This window comes from Notolabrus celidotus, chromosome 13 (genome assembly GCF_009762535.1).
Source record: "Notolabrus celidotus isolate fNotCel1 chromosome 13, fNotCel1.pri, whole genome shotgun sequence".
NCBI classification, from domain to species: domain Eukaryota; kingdom Metazoa; phylum Chordata; class Actinopteri; order Labriformes; family Labridae; genus Notolabrus; species Notolabrus celidotus.
This window is the reverse complement of record NC_048284.1, coordinates 27722628-27739567: the sequence shown is the minus strand read 5'-3', so window position 1 is coordinate 27739567 and position 16940 is coordinate 27722628. Positions and strand designations below refer to the sequence as shown.

The following is a 16940-nucleotide window of genomic DNA, read 5'->3' as shown; positions in this document are numbered from 1 at the left end:
TGGAAATTTGAGCTCTGCACATGGACTTAAAGACACAAGAGTTGACTGACTGAGTGATGAAACCATGAGATAATATAACTGATAAGGTTACCTCTTTGGTGATTGGGGGAATGATTAATGAGCAAATAAATGGAGCAAAATGCCAAACCAGAATCAAATTGTAATTGTTTGTGCTTAACATTGCATTGAGCAGAATTACATCATGCAGTAAAGTCAGTTGTGTGAATATCTCCAGACACTCCTGGACAATCCGCCCTGAAGCCTGGGGCTAGTGAAACAATATGTGGTTGGGACTACAAACCTCACTGACTAAGAAGTTCAGAGGAAGCGGACAAGCTCCGTATGATGCATTCACACTGTGTTTGATAAATTGCACATTAAGTGGGGATCATATCCGGGCTAATGCATGCAGACTCAGTGGTGCACTCCAAAGGTTACTCAGTCACCCCAAGTGTGTATTAAATAGTTTTCACTGCAGCAGATGATTTAGTGACTTGTTTGAACAAATGTAGCAACTTACTTTAGAATAAACAGTATAGGAACATGTGGGAAATATAAATGTATACTTTAATTCAGAGTCAGAAGGAGCTAACATCCTGTTTGTTGAAAACCAGAGCACAGAGACTCTTGGCATGGCTACAACTAACCTGTCTTTGTCAGGAGATTTTTTTTTACAAACACAAAACAATTAATTAAATCTAATTTGTTTAAACTGTATAAATTGGTAATAATTATTTTTTTAACCTTTGGACCAAGTCAGGATATCTCCTTTTTGCTCCAAATCAAGTTATTCTATGGTAGTTCTCTTCTGACTCCATCTTCATCATTCAATCAATCTTTATTTGTATAGCGCCAAATCACAACAAACGTCATCTCAAGACGCTTTCAGAACAGAGCAGGTCTAGACTGTAACTTTGTTATATTATTAACAAAGACCCAACATCAGGACAGGATAAGATCCAGTCCCATCTTACAGACAGGACTCAGTCTGATCTCATCTTAATCCACCATGAGCAGAGCACTTTGCAGCATTTAGCAAGTTACAGTGGCAAGGACAAACTTCCTTTAACAGGCAGAAACCTCCAGCAGGACCAGACTCATGTTAGACACACATCTGCTGAGACAGAGTTGGATTAAAGAGGGATAGAGAGAGATATGAGAGAGAGAGATAGATAGATAGAGAGAGAGAGAGAGAGAGAGAGAGAGAGAGAGAGAGAGAGAGAGAGAGAGAGAGAGAGGGAGATGATAGTGATGAGATGGATAATAGTAGTACTTGTAGCAGCTGGAGTCTGGAACGTCCACAGCAGCAGGCTGTCTACGGCAGAGATCCAGAGGAACATGTGAGACAAGGGATCTCAGGGACTCAAGAAAGGTCTATGGTTAGTAACTTTAATGTGATGGGAGAGTTAAAGTAAATGACAGGCGGACATAGGAGAGAGACAGGATCCCAGTGTGTCAGTTCCCCCAGCAGCCTGAGCCAATAGCATCATAACTAAGAGCTGGTCCAAACCTGAGCCAGCCCTAAGCTTTATCGTGAAGGAACGTTTTAAGCCTACTCTTGAAAATAGAGAGGGTGTCTGCCTCCTGGACATTAACAGGAGGGGGGTTATAACTAGAACAAAATTATTGCTTATTAATTGTAGTTGAATTATTTTGGATGAATTTTGTATTTAGAGTTTAAATTAGTTAACATCCTATGAGCAATCAAGAATCAACTAGGTACTGGTTGGTGAACTTTCAAAGTCAGAGATCACATTCTTCAACAAGCTTTAGGTTCAGGAGGCTAGATGCACTGAAAGGGGATAAAAAAAACTGTGTGATGTACTAAGAGAGACCAAAATGTGCCAAGCTCCTCCTCCTCCACTTCAGCTTCCTTCATGGACTGGTCATGTGCACTAAGTGTGGCGGGTCACCATAATTATGTGTTTAGGAGGAGTGGCTTTGAGGTCGCTCCTGTTTTAGACTAAAACAATCTTGATTCATATCACTGTTTTTAAAACTTGCCTGCCCCGGCTTTACATTTTTAAGGAAGACTGATACTCAACAGTGGGTAATAAAAAGAGCAATATTGATTTCCCCAGGCCCACATCCACAACAAGACACATCACCAGCCCTGATTTTAAAAGAATACACCCACACACATACACACCTCTTTGTTAGTGTTACATCTACACCACATGACACAGATGGACGTTATTTGTTTAACAGGCTCCATGTGTCTGGGTAATCTTCCTGAGCTCTGCAGGACAGACAATCCATTTACTCAGACATTTTTCATTTGCTTCTTTTCAGGGATCTATATGAAATTTGTCGTAGCACAAGGAAAAAATCAATAGTCACTGTTTCAATGCAAGGGGAAATATTGCAAGTATAATGGCCAATTTCAAATGTTTGAAACATGGTCCTGAAAGCTGCTTAACTAAGACCTAAACCAGTATCAAATATCTCACATGTGGGAAAGAGAAACATTAGTAATCTTTCTAATGCTACTTTTGTTTAACCCAAGAGAGGAGGATGTGCACATACAAGGATGTTCTAACAAGGCTTCAACAGGGTACAAAAACAAAATTCATGCCCATCTCCCATCTTAAAACATATTTTCAATATTTTCATGTATGCCTTATACCTATTTTTTGCAGGTTTGAGCTGTTCTTTGCAAACTATCACTTATGAAACATTTTAACATTCTAGTGTCGTATAAATTGCCAGAGTCAGTTGAGGTGTTGGACGTACATGGCAGTATTTTGTCCATGCATTTTCTAGAAAGTGACATCCTGCGGCTGCTCAGCTCAGCACAACTCAAAAAACATGAGAGAGCCTGGAGGTAGACTTGACAAACCAGAGTTTCCAGTGGTGCTGAATTCAGTCCAAGACTGGGCTCTACACAAACAGTTACACTATCACACACATGCTGTTTCATCTGCACATTCCACTGTATATGTTCAATAAACACAGTCAGCACAAATGACCCAGATGACATATCGTTGTCAACAGCAGTGCCTAAGTCGCTTTGAGGACTCTATAAGTTCATTACTTAAATGTCTGAAAGTCACTCCAGTGACTCCAGTGTATCTGCAAACATTTTTTGTTTCTTTGATTTTATACAATTGTATTTCTGACGGATGAACAAGAGAGATATATGACATGTCACAGAAAGCGCTTCACTAGTATCAATGGCATGTTATTGTGAATGTGTGAGCAGATTGTACTGAGCTCTTTTGTGACCAACAAAGAATGTGACACTAATAAATGAACCAGGTTCCTTTCCTCCTTACATTGAGTGCAAACAGTGTGCAACAGAAGAAAACACCAATCAGAGAGCTGCCTGATGAAGACCAGCAGGCCAAAACATAGTGATTTGATTCACTTCTTGTTGTGTAAGTGTGCAGGCTTGTCTTCTTTTTCTTGCTACAGTTGGATGAAACACAACATATACTGTATGTTATAACATTACTTAAATCCTTAAATATCAGCTTTCTTTAGGTCAAAAATGGCCATCCAAGTGGCATAGGTCTGGCTCAGTTGGTAGAGTGAGCGCACCATGTGCAGAGGATACAGTCCTTGTTACACTGGTCCTACTATTGATTCCTGGTCCCATGAATTGGTGCATGCCATTCCGTGTCTTTCTCCTCACTTTTCCTGTCTCTCTCAAGCTGTCCTATCAAAATCAAGGCAGTAAATAAGCTTACACTTTTAGCATACATGATTATGTGATCAATACAGCAAAGTTTCAGGAGCAGATCCACACCTCAACCGCGCCTCTTCTGGCTCTCTCATAAATTCAAACCTATCCCTCTCCTTCCCTTTTGTTCTCACCTTCCACACCCCTCCCTCTCATCCTCTTTCTTTCTGTGTATTTCTTTCTTCTTATACATAGGTTCCTAAAGGGGGGGGGGGGGGGGGGGGGGGGTTCATCGTGGCCAGGAGTAGATCTCCTAATAAGTTTCCCCAAACCAACTTCAGTATGAAGTTCAACATCAAATTCAGAATTGTTATTCCAACTAAATCAATAAATCATGGTCAAATTGCATTCTGTTGATTGTGTGGTCCAGAGCCAGGCTCAGACTTTGGGGGTTAAATTACACTTTACAAAATAGGGACCATGTATCAATAGAAAAAAGAACACTGATTGAGTTTCAACAAACAGGAGACAAACATGTATTTGTTGCTGTTTGCCCTGTAAGGAAATTCCCTATCTCAGTATTAAGCTAACCTCTTTGTTTCTCTAAACTATCTGATGAACACAGCAAGACTCCAAATCCACTCTGTCATTCAGGGTCACGCTGTCACCTTGTCTCAGAGCGCCTTTGTGGTAAACAGGAATGTCAAATATTGTAAAGCTTGAGAAGCGGGTTTTGTTTTAGGCTGAACAAGAGAGTAAAAAAAACCTCAAATACACACACACTTAGCTCTTCATCACTGTGGGAAAAAATGCTTCAAAATAAATCTCCACAATTATCCCATGGATACATTGAGTCACCCTGAGGTTTATGTTAGAGACCAATAGCCTTCATCAGCATTCTACTCCGATCACACAGCAGCATCAGTAGCACTTAAAGTACAGGAGGATTCAGCGTCCAAAACTTAAATGGGCCGTAGTTAGCTTACGATGTCCTCCACTCAGCTGAGTTCAGATGTTAAATAGCTGGTGTGCAGAAATTTAAGAAGACAAAGAGCTTTTATGCATTTTACTGTTTAATATAAGTACTTACATTTAAAGCGATACTGAGTGTTAAATTAACATGTTTTATAATAATTTTGAATCATTAAGTACAATGTGACCCAAACCCTCTCCCTTTCTTTATCACACACACCCACACACACATAAATATATATGTAAACATGTTACTTGTCTTTCACTTGTTTACATGCAATTTCTTGTTCATGTGCTTCATTGTGGTAACAGCAGTCAGGATGCAACACAGAAACAAAGCAAGGATGGATGCACAAGCCAACCACAGCTGCCTCTCTCCAAATACCTCCACCACCTCATCTCTCCGCCTGGCGTAGTCCTGGAACAGAGCCTTGAGCTGGAACACAGTGCAGAGGGACAGAAACAGATGGAAGATCTGGTGACCCTGACCCACAAAGTCACAGTGGCCTGGGAAGAAGCGCTCAGGGATGGGACAGGAGAAAAAGAGGGCTGATAGCAGGAAAAAGAAAATCTGAAGGGCATGGAAGGGCAGAGAGGGCTCCTTGGTCCAGGAGACGGTAGTGAGCAGGCGATGGGCGACGGGGCTGATGTCCAACAGGTATGCTAGGGCAGTAGGAATCAGCTGACAGATTTTGCGTTGTAATGGATATGGCCGCTGATACCTGAACTTTGCAAAACAGCAGCCGGCACAGGAGAACCATGCAAGGAACAAAGCTCCAGGTAGAAACAGCAGCCCGATGCTGCTTTCTCTCCACGTTGACTCAGATGTGTAGAAATAATGTGCAAGTGCGCAACCATACTGATATACAGCGACACCCACATAGTCCAGAAAGAAGAAGAAGTAGTGTTTGTGTTCAGAGTGAGACTGCAAAAGATGAGCTGCAACACTGAAAAACAGATAGGTGAGGGAAGATACCAGAAAAACAGTGAGAGGTAGAGACGCTGCATTAAAGGTGTACCCCAGGGCGTCTACGTTGGCCCACCAGCTGTGCAGTATAATAGGTCCCGCCAACAAGTGAGTCCAAACATTCAGGGATTCATTGTGTCTCTGGAAGAGGCTGAGGAGGTAGCAGCGCCAGCCCTGGTTGACAGGACGGTATCCGGACAGGATGTAGGGCTCTCTGAACAGACCGGGGACCTGGGAGGCTTCAACGGTCGGGCTGGGCAATGGAAGGGAAGTAGGTATTACATCTGAGAGGCTGGGCAGTCGGCAAACGTGCTTGATGCTCAGGGTCAAGGTGCTAAGCTGCTGCAGAATTTCACCCAACATGGCTTGGTGATGGGCGGAGGAGGTGAAATGCAGAGGGGAGGAGGACTGCTGGATGAAGCACATGTGGGAGACAGAAACAGACATAAATGTTTGCAGTTCACCCTACAGGAGAAATGACTTCTAGATTTGGAGAATAGAAAAATTGAAGACTGAGCTTTATACAAACTGAGTGGGATTAACATTGAGAGTTAAAAAGCATCCTACCCTCCAGCCAGATGAACATGCTGTGAAATTTAATTTGACAAACTGAAAAAAAGTAACTGTGAGTCCAAAGATTCAGCAGCTGCAACACACTGAGTGCGTCTAATTTAATGTGAGAGGACTTCATCAGGCATCGCTTGATAATGTAGACATTAAGCAAATTGGGCCAAGTTTTACTGTCAAAGCTTTTCACCTGCAGCCATTTGGCACACGATAAGTCCAAAAAGTCTACCCAGTTATAAACACATACACACAACAAGAAAGCATGCGTTGCAATCACAGACATTCCTCTCCACAGGTCATAAATACTAAAAAAGCGAGTCCAACCTGTAGCCAGCACCCTACTGTTTTCTCTCTCTCTCCGGAGTGCGCGCACACACACACGCACACACGCACGCGCACGCACACACACACACACACACACACACACACACACACACACACACACACAAATAATCTACTGTTGTCACCAAGGAAAAAGGACTCTTGGGAGTCAACACAAGAAACCATTCTCAGGCAGGCTGCTAAGTAATAATAAGAGTTTAATCCAAGCACATTTAAGATCACCTTGATTTCTGATTTCAAAACGACATACATGCCACAATGTGTCAACACATACCAAACAAAAACTATACTTTAAAGTGAAGTGTGATTTGTAGTTAAGATCTAAGAACAAACATCATCTCACCTGCTTGTATGAACTGAGCACCTATTGCTCCTCTGGTCTGCCCCCTCTTACAAACAGAAACGATTATTAAACTGCAGGCTCCACTCTGACTGAACCCAGTTTACAGAAACATGTTGAGGTAAGAGAGGTGGATTTCGGAGGCTGTGGGGAGGGCAGGAGCCCAGCTGACCCAGCGATCCGAAGGACGGAAGGTGTGGGCGGGGCCAAAACGACCGAAACGCCACAGGATAACCTTTTTTTTTTTACCAATTATTGATCAATGATGACAAATTGATGCTAACTTTTGCATGTCTTACAAAGCGACACTCAAATTGAGTTTGCATTTGGAATGTCGATTATTTCATCCTAGGTAACAGCTTTTAAGAGAAGCGTCATCTACACTGACCACAATTAAAAAAAAGGGTAACTGTACTTCTGATACAATGGGTTGCATTTACTAAAATAAAATTCCTATTTTCTTACATTATTATGTCCATCTACTGTCCGACACTGAATACTGCAGTACTAGCGTCCATTCAATTTATTTCATTAAAATGTTTATTAAAAATAGAGAAAGGTAGGTCCACTGCTGCTTAGTGTGCAACACAATCTCACTGACCATCACAATTTGAGAATAACGCAATTTATTGCACAGTATCTTTCAAGTTATAGTTCAATTTTTTTCTTACTTAGAAAAAGAAAAAAATAATATATAGAATAGAATAGAACAGAATAGAATAGAATAGAATAGAATGTACTTTATTAATCCCCAAAGGGAAATTTAGGTGTCTGTCAGCTCATCTCCCATTGGCTAGAGCGTTATGAAGCCTATTGGCTTCATAGAGATGAGCCGTCCACCGCTGCTGTTTCTCTGGTCCACAATTAGAATGGCCTCTAGCTTCTTATGTGTGCATCTCTCCACCACAGCCCCCAGTCCCTTTTTTCACTAGTTTTTCCAGGGGAATTAGTGCAGTAAAGTTATTCTGCTCATTAATTTTAGAGGGTTTTTTTCAGATAAACTCACACATCTAACGATGTCAGAATTATTAAGCTGTTTTATCCATTTGAAGCCCTCTTATTGGATTTTTCAGAGATTAATCAGCCCTCAGTCAGTTTTCAGAATAATTATGTTATTCAAGTCATCATCATAGTAAAGGAAAAAGAAAGTCTCTGTATGTCGCCATCCTGTGGAAATAGTATAATTTTAGAGGCAACCACAGTTAGTTTCCTGACTTTAAGCCGCGCCCCCTCCTCCTCCGTTTTCGCGCGAGTTCTGGACAAAGGCGGATCGTCATGACGTCAGGGTAGATTCTATTGGACAACGTTACGTTACTCACCGACTATGCAAAGAAGTACGTGTTGAGTTAGCCAATCATGTTCTACGTTTTATGTCTACCCGTCACGCAGTGGCGCGAAAAGTCAGCATTAGTGTGGTCGGTGGTAGAAGAGCTCACACCGTGGGAGACTATTCTACATTTATCAAGTTTTTAAAATAGAATAAGAAAACTCTTACAATGGCAACCGACGTCGTAGATGACCAGGAGATGAGAGAGGCCCAGAGGGATTACCTGGACTTTCTGGACGACGACGTGAGTCTGGATTTATATCCGCTTAGTTAAGTTGTAATGGGATGTAATGAGAAACCATGCGGTCAAAACAAAAGAATGACATGTTAGCATTCTAGTTTTTAAAATATACATGTTCACAATTACATGACATTATTGTGCGAATGCAACTGGTTTCTACAAAGCTTGGTACAGCAGCTCTATGTGTTTGTGTAGCTGATGGTGTTAAATCAACTTATCCACAATCAGATGCTTCTTCTTAAACCTAGAGATGTCGGTTTCAAATTATCTTGGATCATAACTTAAATGATATACCTCATGTCTATGCACGCAGCAAGATCAGGGGGTGTACCAAAGCAAAGTCCGGGACATGATCAGCGAAAATAAAGCTCGACTCATCGTCAACATCAACGACCTGAGGAGACGCAACGAGGCCCGGGCTGCAAAGTAAGGAAGCAAGGAACTACTGTGTGTCCTCACAGAAACTGTAACCAGATCCCAGACCAGCTGGATCTTTTTCAGCCTTTTGAATCTGTTACAATTTTTTTTTATTTCCTTTTTTGCAAGTATTGTTGAAAGCTGATAAAAGTTTATATCTTTAAAGAAATCTCTTTGTTTTGTAAATGTCACTTATGTATTACTAAAGTCTTACATGGCTTGGTATGACATCTGTTCTTGTCTAGTGTTAGCAAATGTATGCTCTGTTTTGATTCATCACTTGAGGCTCTGTATCTTGTTATAGATGCCTAGAAAATACTTCTTGTTCAGTTATACCAATTGTAACTTTAATGGTTTGGTGATACTGATCCTCTGTATGAAAACAAAAACCTTACCCAGTGTAAATGCATGAATTATGTTCATGAACCAAATGTTCTTCTTGTTTCTTCCAGACTCATGAGTAATGCATTTGAGGAGCTGCTGGCCTTCCAGCGGGCTCTGAAGGACCTTGTGGCCTCAGTGGATGCCACCTACGCCAAGCAGTATGAGGAGTTCTTCATTGGCCTGGAGGGCAGCTTCGGTTCCAGGCATGTCACCCCAAGAACCCTGACCTCCCGTCTGCTGGGGAGCATGGTGTGCGTCGAGGGCATCATTACCAAGTGTGGGTAGATTTTTTTTCTTTTTGAATTATTCAGTCCTGTTGACCTTTTCCTCAAGGGCTTTATTTTAATATTTGTTTCATCAGTTCTCCTTGCAAAGTAAGTTTACAGAATGTGTTTTGAATTTCTTCTTTCTCATTGTCCATCAGGCTCTCTAGTACGTCCTAAAGTAGTGCGCAGCGTCCACTACTGCCCAGCCACCAAGAAGACGATGGAAAGAAAGTACACTGACATGACCTCATTGGATGCTTTCCCCTCCAGTGCCATCTACCCCACTAAGGTCAGATTATTTTTACTGCCCAAGGACTTAAAAGTTGTATTTCCCTCATTAGTGTTGATTGTCTCATCATGTTTCCCTCTTCACGTATCACTATAAGTCTCATTTTTCTTCCTCTTCTCTACAGGATGAGGAGAACAACCCCCTGGAGACGGAGTTTGGCCTCTCCGTCTACAAGGACCACCAGACCATCACGGTCCAGGAGATGCCAGAGAAAGCCCCTGCAGGTCAGCTGCCCCGCTCTGTGGACATCATTCTGGACAATGATCTGGTAGATGTGGTCAAACCTGGCGACAGAGTGCAGGTTGTTGGAACATACCGATGCCTCCCTGGCAAGAAGGGAGGGTTCACGTCCGGCACGTTCAGGTGAGAGGAGTTAACATTTGCAGGTGCTCTGAGTATCTTAACTGCAGGAAATGTGATGTTTACCTCTTTTCTTTTGTTTGTGTTTTATTCACTAAGAACCATCATGATAAGTTGTCATGTCAAGCAGATGAGCAAGGAAGTGTCCCCCCACTTCTCAGCTGCTGATGTGGCCAAGATCAGGAACTTCAGCAAGTCTCGCTCCAAGGTAAGACTCAAATCTTCAGCCTGGCTGGTTCCTTACAGCTCATGAAGCCTGTAAAATGATCCTACTTTAACTAATCGAACATGTCTGCCTTTCTTTTAAATGTAGGATGTATTTGATCAGCTGGCACACTCCCTGGCTCCCAGTATCCACGGCCATGAGTACATAAAGAAAGCCATCCTCTGTATGCTGCTGGGCGGAGTAGAGAAGGTTCTGGAAAACGGATCACGCATCAGAGGAGACATCAACGTCCTCCTTATTGGTACCAGAGTCTTTTCTGCTGATGTACTGGTTCAGCCAGAATCTTAAATGTTACCAGTGTAACTCTAGTACTGCAAGGGTTATTATCCGTTAACTCTCGTCCTGCGCTCCTCTTTGCTAGGTGATCCATCCGTAGCAAAGTCCCAGCTGCTACGCTACGTCCTGCACACAGCACCCAGGGCCATCCCCACCACTGGGAGAGGATCCTCTGGAGTCGGTCTGACGGCTGCAGTCACCACTGACCAGGAGACGGGTATGACACACTGTGCACTCATACACACGTTTAAACTAGAGACGGGCAGATGGAGCCTCATGAAGATTTGATGCTTTGAAGCTTCAAACTCAGGAAGCACAGTGACATCTAGTGGTGTTTAACACTTAAAGCATCTTAGTCGTGGTCTTAAGCACCTGTACACCTCTTTGTTATTCATAGTTTAGTCTAATACATGCCTACCCTTGTTCTGATGAGTCCTACTACATTAGAAATGCTGTGTTGGAAATAGATTATAAACTCATCGTTGTCACAAAGCTCTAGTATTCATTTCTTGTATCTGTTCATTTGAAACAAAAGTAAACATATAACGGTAATCATGGCTCTCTCTGTTATCAGGTGCCGGTCGGTTGCAGGAACATAAATGTAGAAAATAGAACGTAGACCGCCGCACACTGAAATGACTTTACTATGACTTTATTGTGAGCAATAATGGCGGGCGAACCTGATGAAGCAACTGGCGAAGCGTGTTGCACACAGTTTAAATACAGGCTTTCTAAACTGTCAAGCCGGGTAACACATTTTTGAAACACTGCTTCAAACGCCATCATTCACCTGACACATCATCATCGAAACATGCCCCGACACTTTCTTGTGAAGCACTGCGGTTAAGAGAAAAGACAACTACAATAAGATCTGACAATTGTTATTTGTTTCATCTTACTGTTGTAGCCAATTCAGACATGTGCTTTAGCGTGTGTGATAAGTTAAGTCAGTGAACAGTGATGCTGCTCATTACCTGCACACATGGGCGTAGATGGTAATTACAGACAGACAGTTAGAAAGGGAAGTCACTTAAGAACAGAGGCAGGGAATCAGGCAGCCACAGTTTTTTATAGAATAAAACAGATAAAACGTATCCAATGACAGACCTCATTTTTTAAAACAGCGAAAAAGAAATGACGTTCTGATCCCTCCAGTGGCGGGACAAACTTTAATTATCTATCTATGTAGACGACTCACCGGCCAGTCTTTGTTTATTTCTCCCTCAGGCGAGCGTCGTCTGGAGGCGGGTGCCATGGTGCTGGCTGACCGCGGCGTTGTTTGCATTGATGAGTTCGACAAAATGTCTGACATGGATCGTACAGCCATCCACGAAGTGATGGAGCAGGGCCGAGTGACCATCGCCAAGGCCGGCATCCACGCCCGCCTCAACGCTCGCTGCTCTGTGCTCGCAGCTGCCAACCCTGTCTACGGCAGGGTGAGTGACTCATTCAAAGAAACACTGTTTGACTGATCTGCTGTTGTTTTGTTGACATGAGGCATCTCCATTGCTCCCCTCTGAATCTGTTGTGTTCTTATAGTACGACCAGTATAAGACTCCAATGGAAAACATCGGCCTTCAGGACTCCCTCCTGTCACGTTTCGACCTCCTCTTCATCGTGCTGGATCAGATGGACCCTGAGCAGGACCGGGAGATCTCTGAACATGTGCTGAGGATGCACCGCTATCGTGACCCTCGTGAGCAGGAGGGAGCAGGTACTGTCCAACATGATCACGCACAATATTTTTGTATAAATCATTATTTTCAAAAGTCTTTAATTCTGTATCTTGCTTTGTGTTTCAGCCATGGCTCTGGGCGGTTCAGTGGACGTTTTGGCGACAGATGACCCGGATGCAATCGCAGAAGAGCACGAGGAGCTGCAGATCTATGAGAAGCACAACAACCTGCTGCATGGGAGCAAGAGAAAGAAGTATGAATGAAAACATCACAGCCGAACTTTAGTCTTCAGATAAACCTCCTTTTTATCTTTGTCATATGGATTAACGAATGTAAAATAAAAAGATGCAATAAATACCTCAGTTGTAGTAAACATATCTCCGTTGCTTCAGGGAAAAGATCGTCAGCAAGGAGTTCATGAGGAAGTACATCCACATCGCCAAGGCTGTGACTCCTGTGCTGACAGAGGAGGCCGCCAAACACATCGCAGAGGAATACTCCAGGCTGAGGAGCCAGGAGCAGATGGGTGCTGATCTTGCCAGGGTGAGGACGCACGCACGCACGCACGCACGCACGCACGCACGCACGCACGCACGCACGCACGCACGCTCACTTACTCACTCAAGAGGTTATTGATCATACATCTATTGGTCACTTTCACATGACAGATGTTCAAAAAGTCTGGAAGGACAAACAAATGATTTTCAAACATCTACATTGTAGTAGAAGATTAGTTCAATTTTATCCAGCGTCATGTACACTTAGTTTTTTATTTCCTCTGACAAGTTCCACATTATATCTTTAAGTTTTCTCTAGAGGTTTAAAAAAAAAGATGGACTTATCTCAACAGGAACCTCACAGACATGCAGATGCTGAGCCTGTATTAGGATCATGTGAGCCAACTCTAAACATGTTTTCTCTCCTCCTCTCCAGACATCTCCAGTGACGGCCCGTACACTAGAGACCATGATCCGTCTGTCCACCGCACACGCCAAAGCCCGAATGAGCAAAGCCGTGGAGCTGGAGGACTCCGAGGTCGCCGTGGAGCTGGTTCAGTTTGCCTACTTCAAAAAGGTCAGTCGGTTCATTACCTGCTAGATGGGTTTCATTCAAAGTGTCTGTGCTGCCAAGATCTCTGCAGTGCAATCTGAATAAAGCTAATCCTGGATTGTTTGTTCTCTGCAGGTTTTGGAGAAAGAGAAGAAACGTTCCAGAAAGGAGCGGGACTCTGGTTCAGAGGAGGAGGAGGAGGAAGAGGAGTCCACTCAGAGCTCACAGAAAACTGCAAAGAAGAGGTAGAGTTCAAGTGAAACACAGCAGGAAAGAGCTCTGAAAGAACTGTATGTAATGTTAAAATGCTATTACAGCTCCTGCTTCATTTGCTAAGACTAACCTGTGTGTCCTGCAGGGGGCGACAAGGCTCTCAGGGCAGTGAGGCCTACAGTCCCTATGACTTCAGGGAGGATCAGGACGTCCCAGAGAGTAAGTGTTGATGTTATTACCTTTCTGCTCTGCTGCAGACTACATTCACATTCTCATCATGATGCACCTCTTCAGAACCGATCACTCGTATTCACTTTAGGACATTACATTTCTCCGTCGATGCATTTCACTGATACTGAGACTCAGTTTTCAGATCCATACTGTCTCTGTGGACTAAGTTTTGCATAAAGTGTTACAGAAAATCTATAGAACCACGACCTGGCCACCTCTGACCATCACAGTCAGACAGTAACTATGGTTAATTTCCTTGACAGATGTATTTACTCATGACTTTCGAGATTAAGATTATTACATATGTATGATTGGCTTCTAAAATCAAATACTCTATATCAGATTTACCTGTTTTAAGTTATAAAACATTTCTAAAATGAGCCTCATCCAAACAGAACATTACATTGCTTTTTAAAAAGTTACATAAGAGGTGGTGCCATTGGCCTATCCGTTTGAGCGTGCCCCATACTCAGAGGCTATAGTCTGTGACGCAGTGGTCGCGGGTCCGACTCCCGGCCTCGACCATTTGCTGAATGTCTTCCACTACTCTACTCCCCAAATCTCTGTTCAGCTGTCCTATCCAAAGGCAAAAATATCACTTAAAAAATAAATAATAATAATTACAGAAGAGAAATGTCATTGAAGCTCAATAAAGTGAACTCAAGTACAACTTACTAAGATTGTCTTTACTCCAGCTTCAGTAGTACTTTGAAAGCAAGCCTGTATTCATGAATGACCTGAACATCTGCCCACCTCCTACTGAAGTGACTTAAGAGAAGTATTTGGGAAGCTCAGGGTTCAAATGTTGAGCTTTTATAAAAATAAACTTTTAGGTATTATACACCAGTATTTCCTTTCCTGGTTTGAATCTGTTTCCAAGTGATTTAAAAGTTCACATTTCTTCTTTTAACCACACAAGTGCTTCTAAATGTTCTTCGTTTTATATTAGAGTTCTAAAACAGATTTTTTCCTTTTTCCAGTTCAAGCCGGCACCCCGAAACCTGCCAAGGTACCGAGGGAGGAAGAAGAGGCCATGGATGCCACATCACAGGCTGATGCTGCTGAGCTCCCTGCTGAGAGGTTAGTGATACATTCACTCAGCTTCATAGAGTCAGAAGGGCTTGTGCACAATGCACTACATAGTGAGTCAGAGTCCTGCTGATGCATATGGAGTTCTGGATTTGATTTGAAAGATTGATCTGATTGATCTGATTTCATTGATGTGAATCTTGGTTTTTTTTTATAAAAGCTTGGTTTTATGGAAGAGGGGTCATAATTAGATTTGTGACATGCTGGGCATTTCAGGACATCTTCAGGCAATAATGTGAGAAATGTTTGTGCTGAGCTTGAACTCAGTCTTTTTTAATTTTGACAGGACAGATTAGCTGTTTTTCTTTATCTTCACCGTAATTATATTTTAGGTTAAATATGTTTTTTAGCATTCTTACAAGAGCACAAAACAACATTTCTAGGAAAGTTGTACAAAACTTAATATTGCCACTTATATGCAGCTTACAGCTCTAGAAATTATTATTAAAATGTGAGAAGGAACATGCATAATTTATTGTGCATAAGATAAGCATTACCTTAGTTTGTAGTGTGAGGAGGGATCCCTCATCAACAACTGATCAATGCTTCTAATTAATCTGAGCTGATGAAAAGGATTAGGACTAATGTAATCTAGTTGGGATAAAGAGGAGTCATACTGTAACTCATGTTGGCAGGTACGATATGAAACCTAATAAAACCTCTCCCTGTGTCCCCCTCAGGATGAAGGAGTTCAAGTCTTCCCTGTTCGCAGTCTTCCAGGCTGTCCATGCTCAGTCAGTGAAGATGCAGACTCTGATGGACAACATCAACAAGGAGCTTCAGAAGCCCTTCACAGAGCCCGAGGTGAAATCAGCTTTAGCCCGCATGCAGGACGACAACCAGGTCATGGTGGCTGATGACATCATCTTCCTCATCTGAGGGCGGGAGCAAAGACTGCTGCTGGAGATGATTTCACAGACTCTGAGAGAAACACGGATTTATAACCCAATGTACATATGTGTTTTTGTATTCCTCTCTCCTGCTTTCATTTCTGTACATCAAATGTTCCAGCATGGATTATAAAGGATTTTTGTGAACTTCTTAATGTCGTATGATCTGAAGCCACATGTTCCATCAACTAGTAAGAATTCTTCATCATTAATGTGCTTCTTTTTGTTCAATGGTTATGATGTTGGTATAAAATGGCATTCATGCTTCAACAGTGTTATTCATGAACATCTTAGACCACATAAGAAGGGAACAAGGGTTTCGCAGGGTGTCGGTAGTCCACATTTTTCTACAGGAAACCCATACAAAGGACTTTCTTCAGTAGTCTGTCAGCACTTGTGTTGTCTGAATTTGTAAATATCTAAAGAGGAGTATTTGAAAATGTTAAACGAATGTAGTTAAAAAAAAAATGTATTAAACATCCCTTTGAAAACACTGTCGGCCACATGCTTGCTTTCTCTACAGATTTAAAAGTTAACTCTGGCTGTGTCATAAAATGAATTAAAAGATATGAGGTAAATCTGTGATTCTTCTCAGATGAGCTGCTATCTAATGGTTCATCCTCTTATGCATCTGTACTTGTTTTGTCAAGCCTGTCATTTGCAGCCTCCAATAGAGTTCAACTTCTCTTTGTGTGGGAGGCACATCCCCCTGCTTCCTTCTCACACTTACTGGTATCTAGACCCTAAGTCAGAATGTATTGCAGGTGTGAGTGCATGCATTTAATCATCTGACTTTCTGCTTTGGATTGTAACACAGGTGGCTTTGATGAGTTTGAAGATAAGTCGTGCATCAAACCCAGGCGAAGAGCAGACAACCGCCTTCATCGTCTCAAACACATGGGCGCTGTACACCCACGGCTGACTCATATCAAGTATCGTATCAAAGGCGGCAGCCTGTGGCTCCTTTGACTCATTCACCCCAGGTTTGAACTCAGTTTAGTTTTAGTTTTAGTTTAAACTGACCTTGCAATTATCATACTCATTATTATGATAAACTGAATAATTCAATTCTAGTAAGACTGTTCTTGTTAATAGACCAGTGTGTTTTTCTTTTCTACCTTGACATGTTTGGACAATAAACTTCCTGCAGTCTTCTTCAGAGGAGTCACGTGGTGTTGTTGTGACTTGTCTGTCA

The 16940-nt window shown here is 42.3% G+C and overlaps 2 protein-coding genes across 3 annotated transcripts; one reads left to right on the top strand and one right to left on the bottom strand.

Moving 5' to 3' along the window:
• Window positions 1-4699: 4699 nt before the first annotated feature.
• Window positions 4700-7050, bottom strand: paqr8 (progestin and adipoQ receptor family member VIII). Of its 2 annotated transcripts, none has more exons than XM_034699771.1 (2): window positions 6814-7050; window positions 4700-5972 (listed from the first exon to the last, which is right to left on the bottom strand). In XM_034699771.1, the coding sequence occupies exon 2, from the start codon at window positions 5922-5924 to the stop codon at window positions 4857-4859; it is 1068 nt and encodes a 355-aa protein (XP_034555662.1). In that variant the 5' UTR covers window positions 5925-5972; window positions 6814-7050; the 3' UTR covers window positions 4700-4856. The 2 variants fall into 2 exon arrangements, with proteins under 2 accessions (XP_034555662.1, XP_034555663.1); XM_034699772.1 differs by having other exon boundaries at window positions 4700-5969.
• A 1256-nt stretch (window positions 7051-8306) lies between these two features.
• Window positions 8307-16239, top strand: mcm3 (minichromosome maintenance complex component 3). The gene is made up of 17 exons (XM_034699318.1): window positions 8307-8381; window positions 8692-8804; window positions 9248-9456; window positions 9604-9734; window positions 9859-10097; window positions 10194-10302; window positions 10408-10561; window positions 10682-10813; window positions 11824-12032; window positions 12136-12310; window positions 12399-12525; window positions 12665-12815; window positions 13206-13346; window positions 13458-13567; window positions 13681-13754; window positions 14747-14846; window positions 15536-16239. The coding sequence occupies exons 1-17, from the start codon at window positions 8307-8309 to the stop codon at window positions 15732-15734; spliced, it is 2448 nt and encodes an 815-aa protein (XP_034555209.1). The 3' UTR covers window positions 15735-16239.
• Window positions 16240-16940: the final 701 nt, after the last annotated feature.

Excerpts from the sequence above, each read along its gene's own strand:
- paqr8 (XM_034699771.1), bottom strand. The coding sequence starts at position 5,924 with ATGTTGGGTGAAATTCTGCAGCAGCTTAGCACCTTGACCCTGAGCATC.
- mcm3 (XM_034699318.1), top strand. The coding sequence starts at position 8,307 with ATGGCAACCGACGTCGTAGATGACCAGGAGATGAGAGAGGCCCAGAGG. Across the intron at positions 10,562-10,681 it reads CATCAACGTCCTCCTTATTG|GTGATCCATCCGTAGCAAAG; the intron begins GTACCAGAGTCT and ends CCTCTTTGCTAG. Across the intron at positions 13,568-13,680 it reads CAGAAAACTGCAAAGAAGAG|GGGGCGACAAGGCTCTCAGG; the intron begins GTAGAGTTCAAG and ends TGTGTCCTGCAG.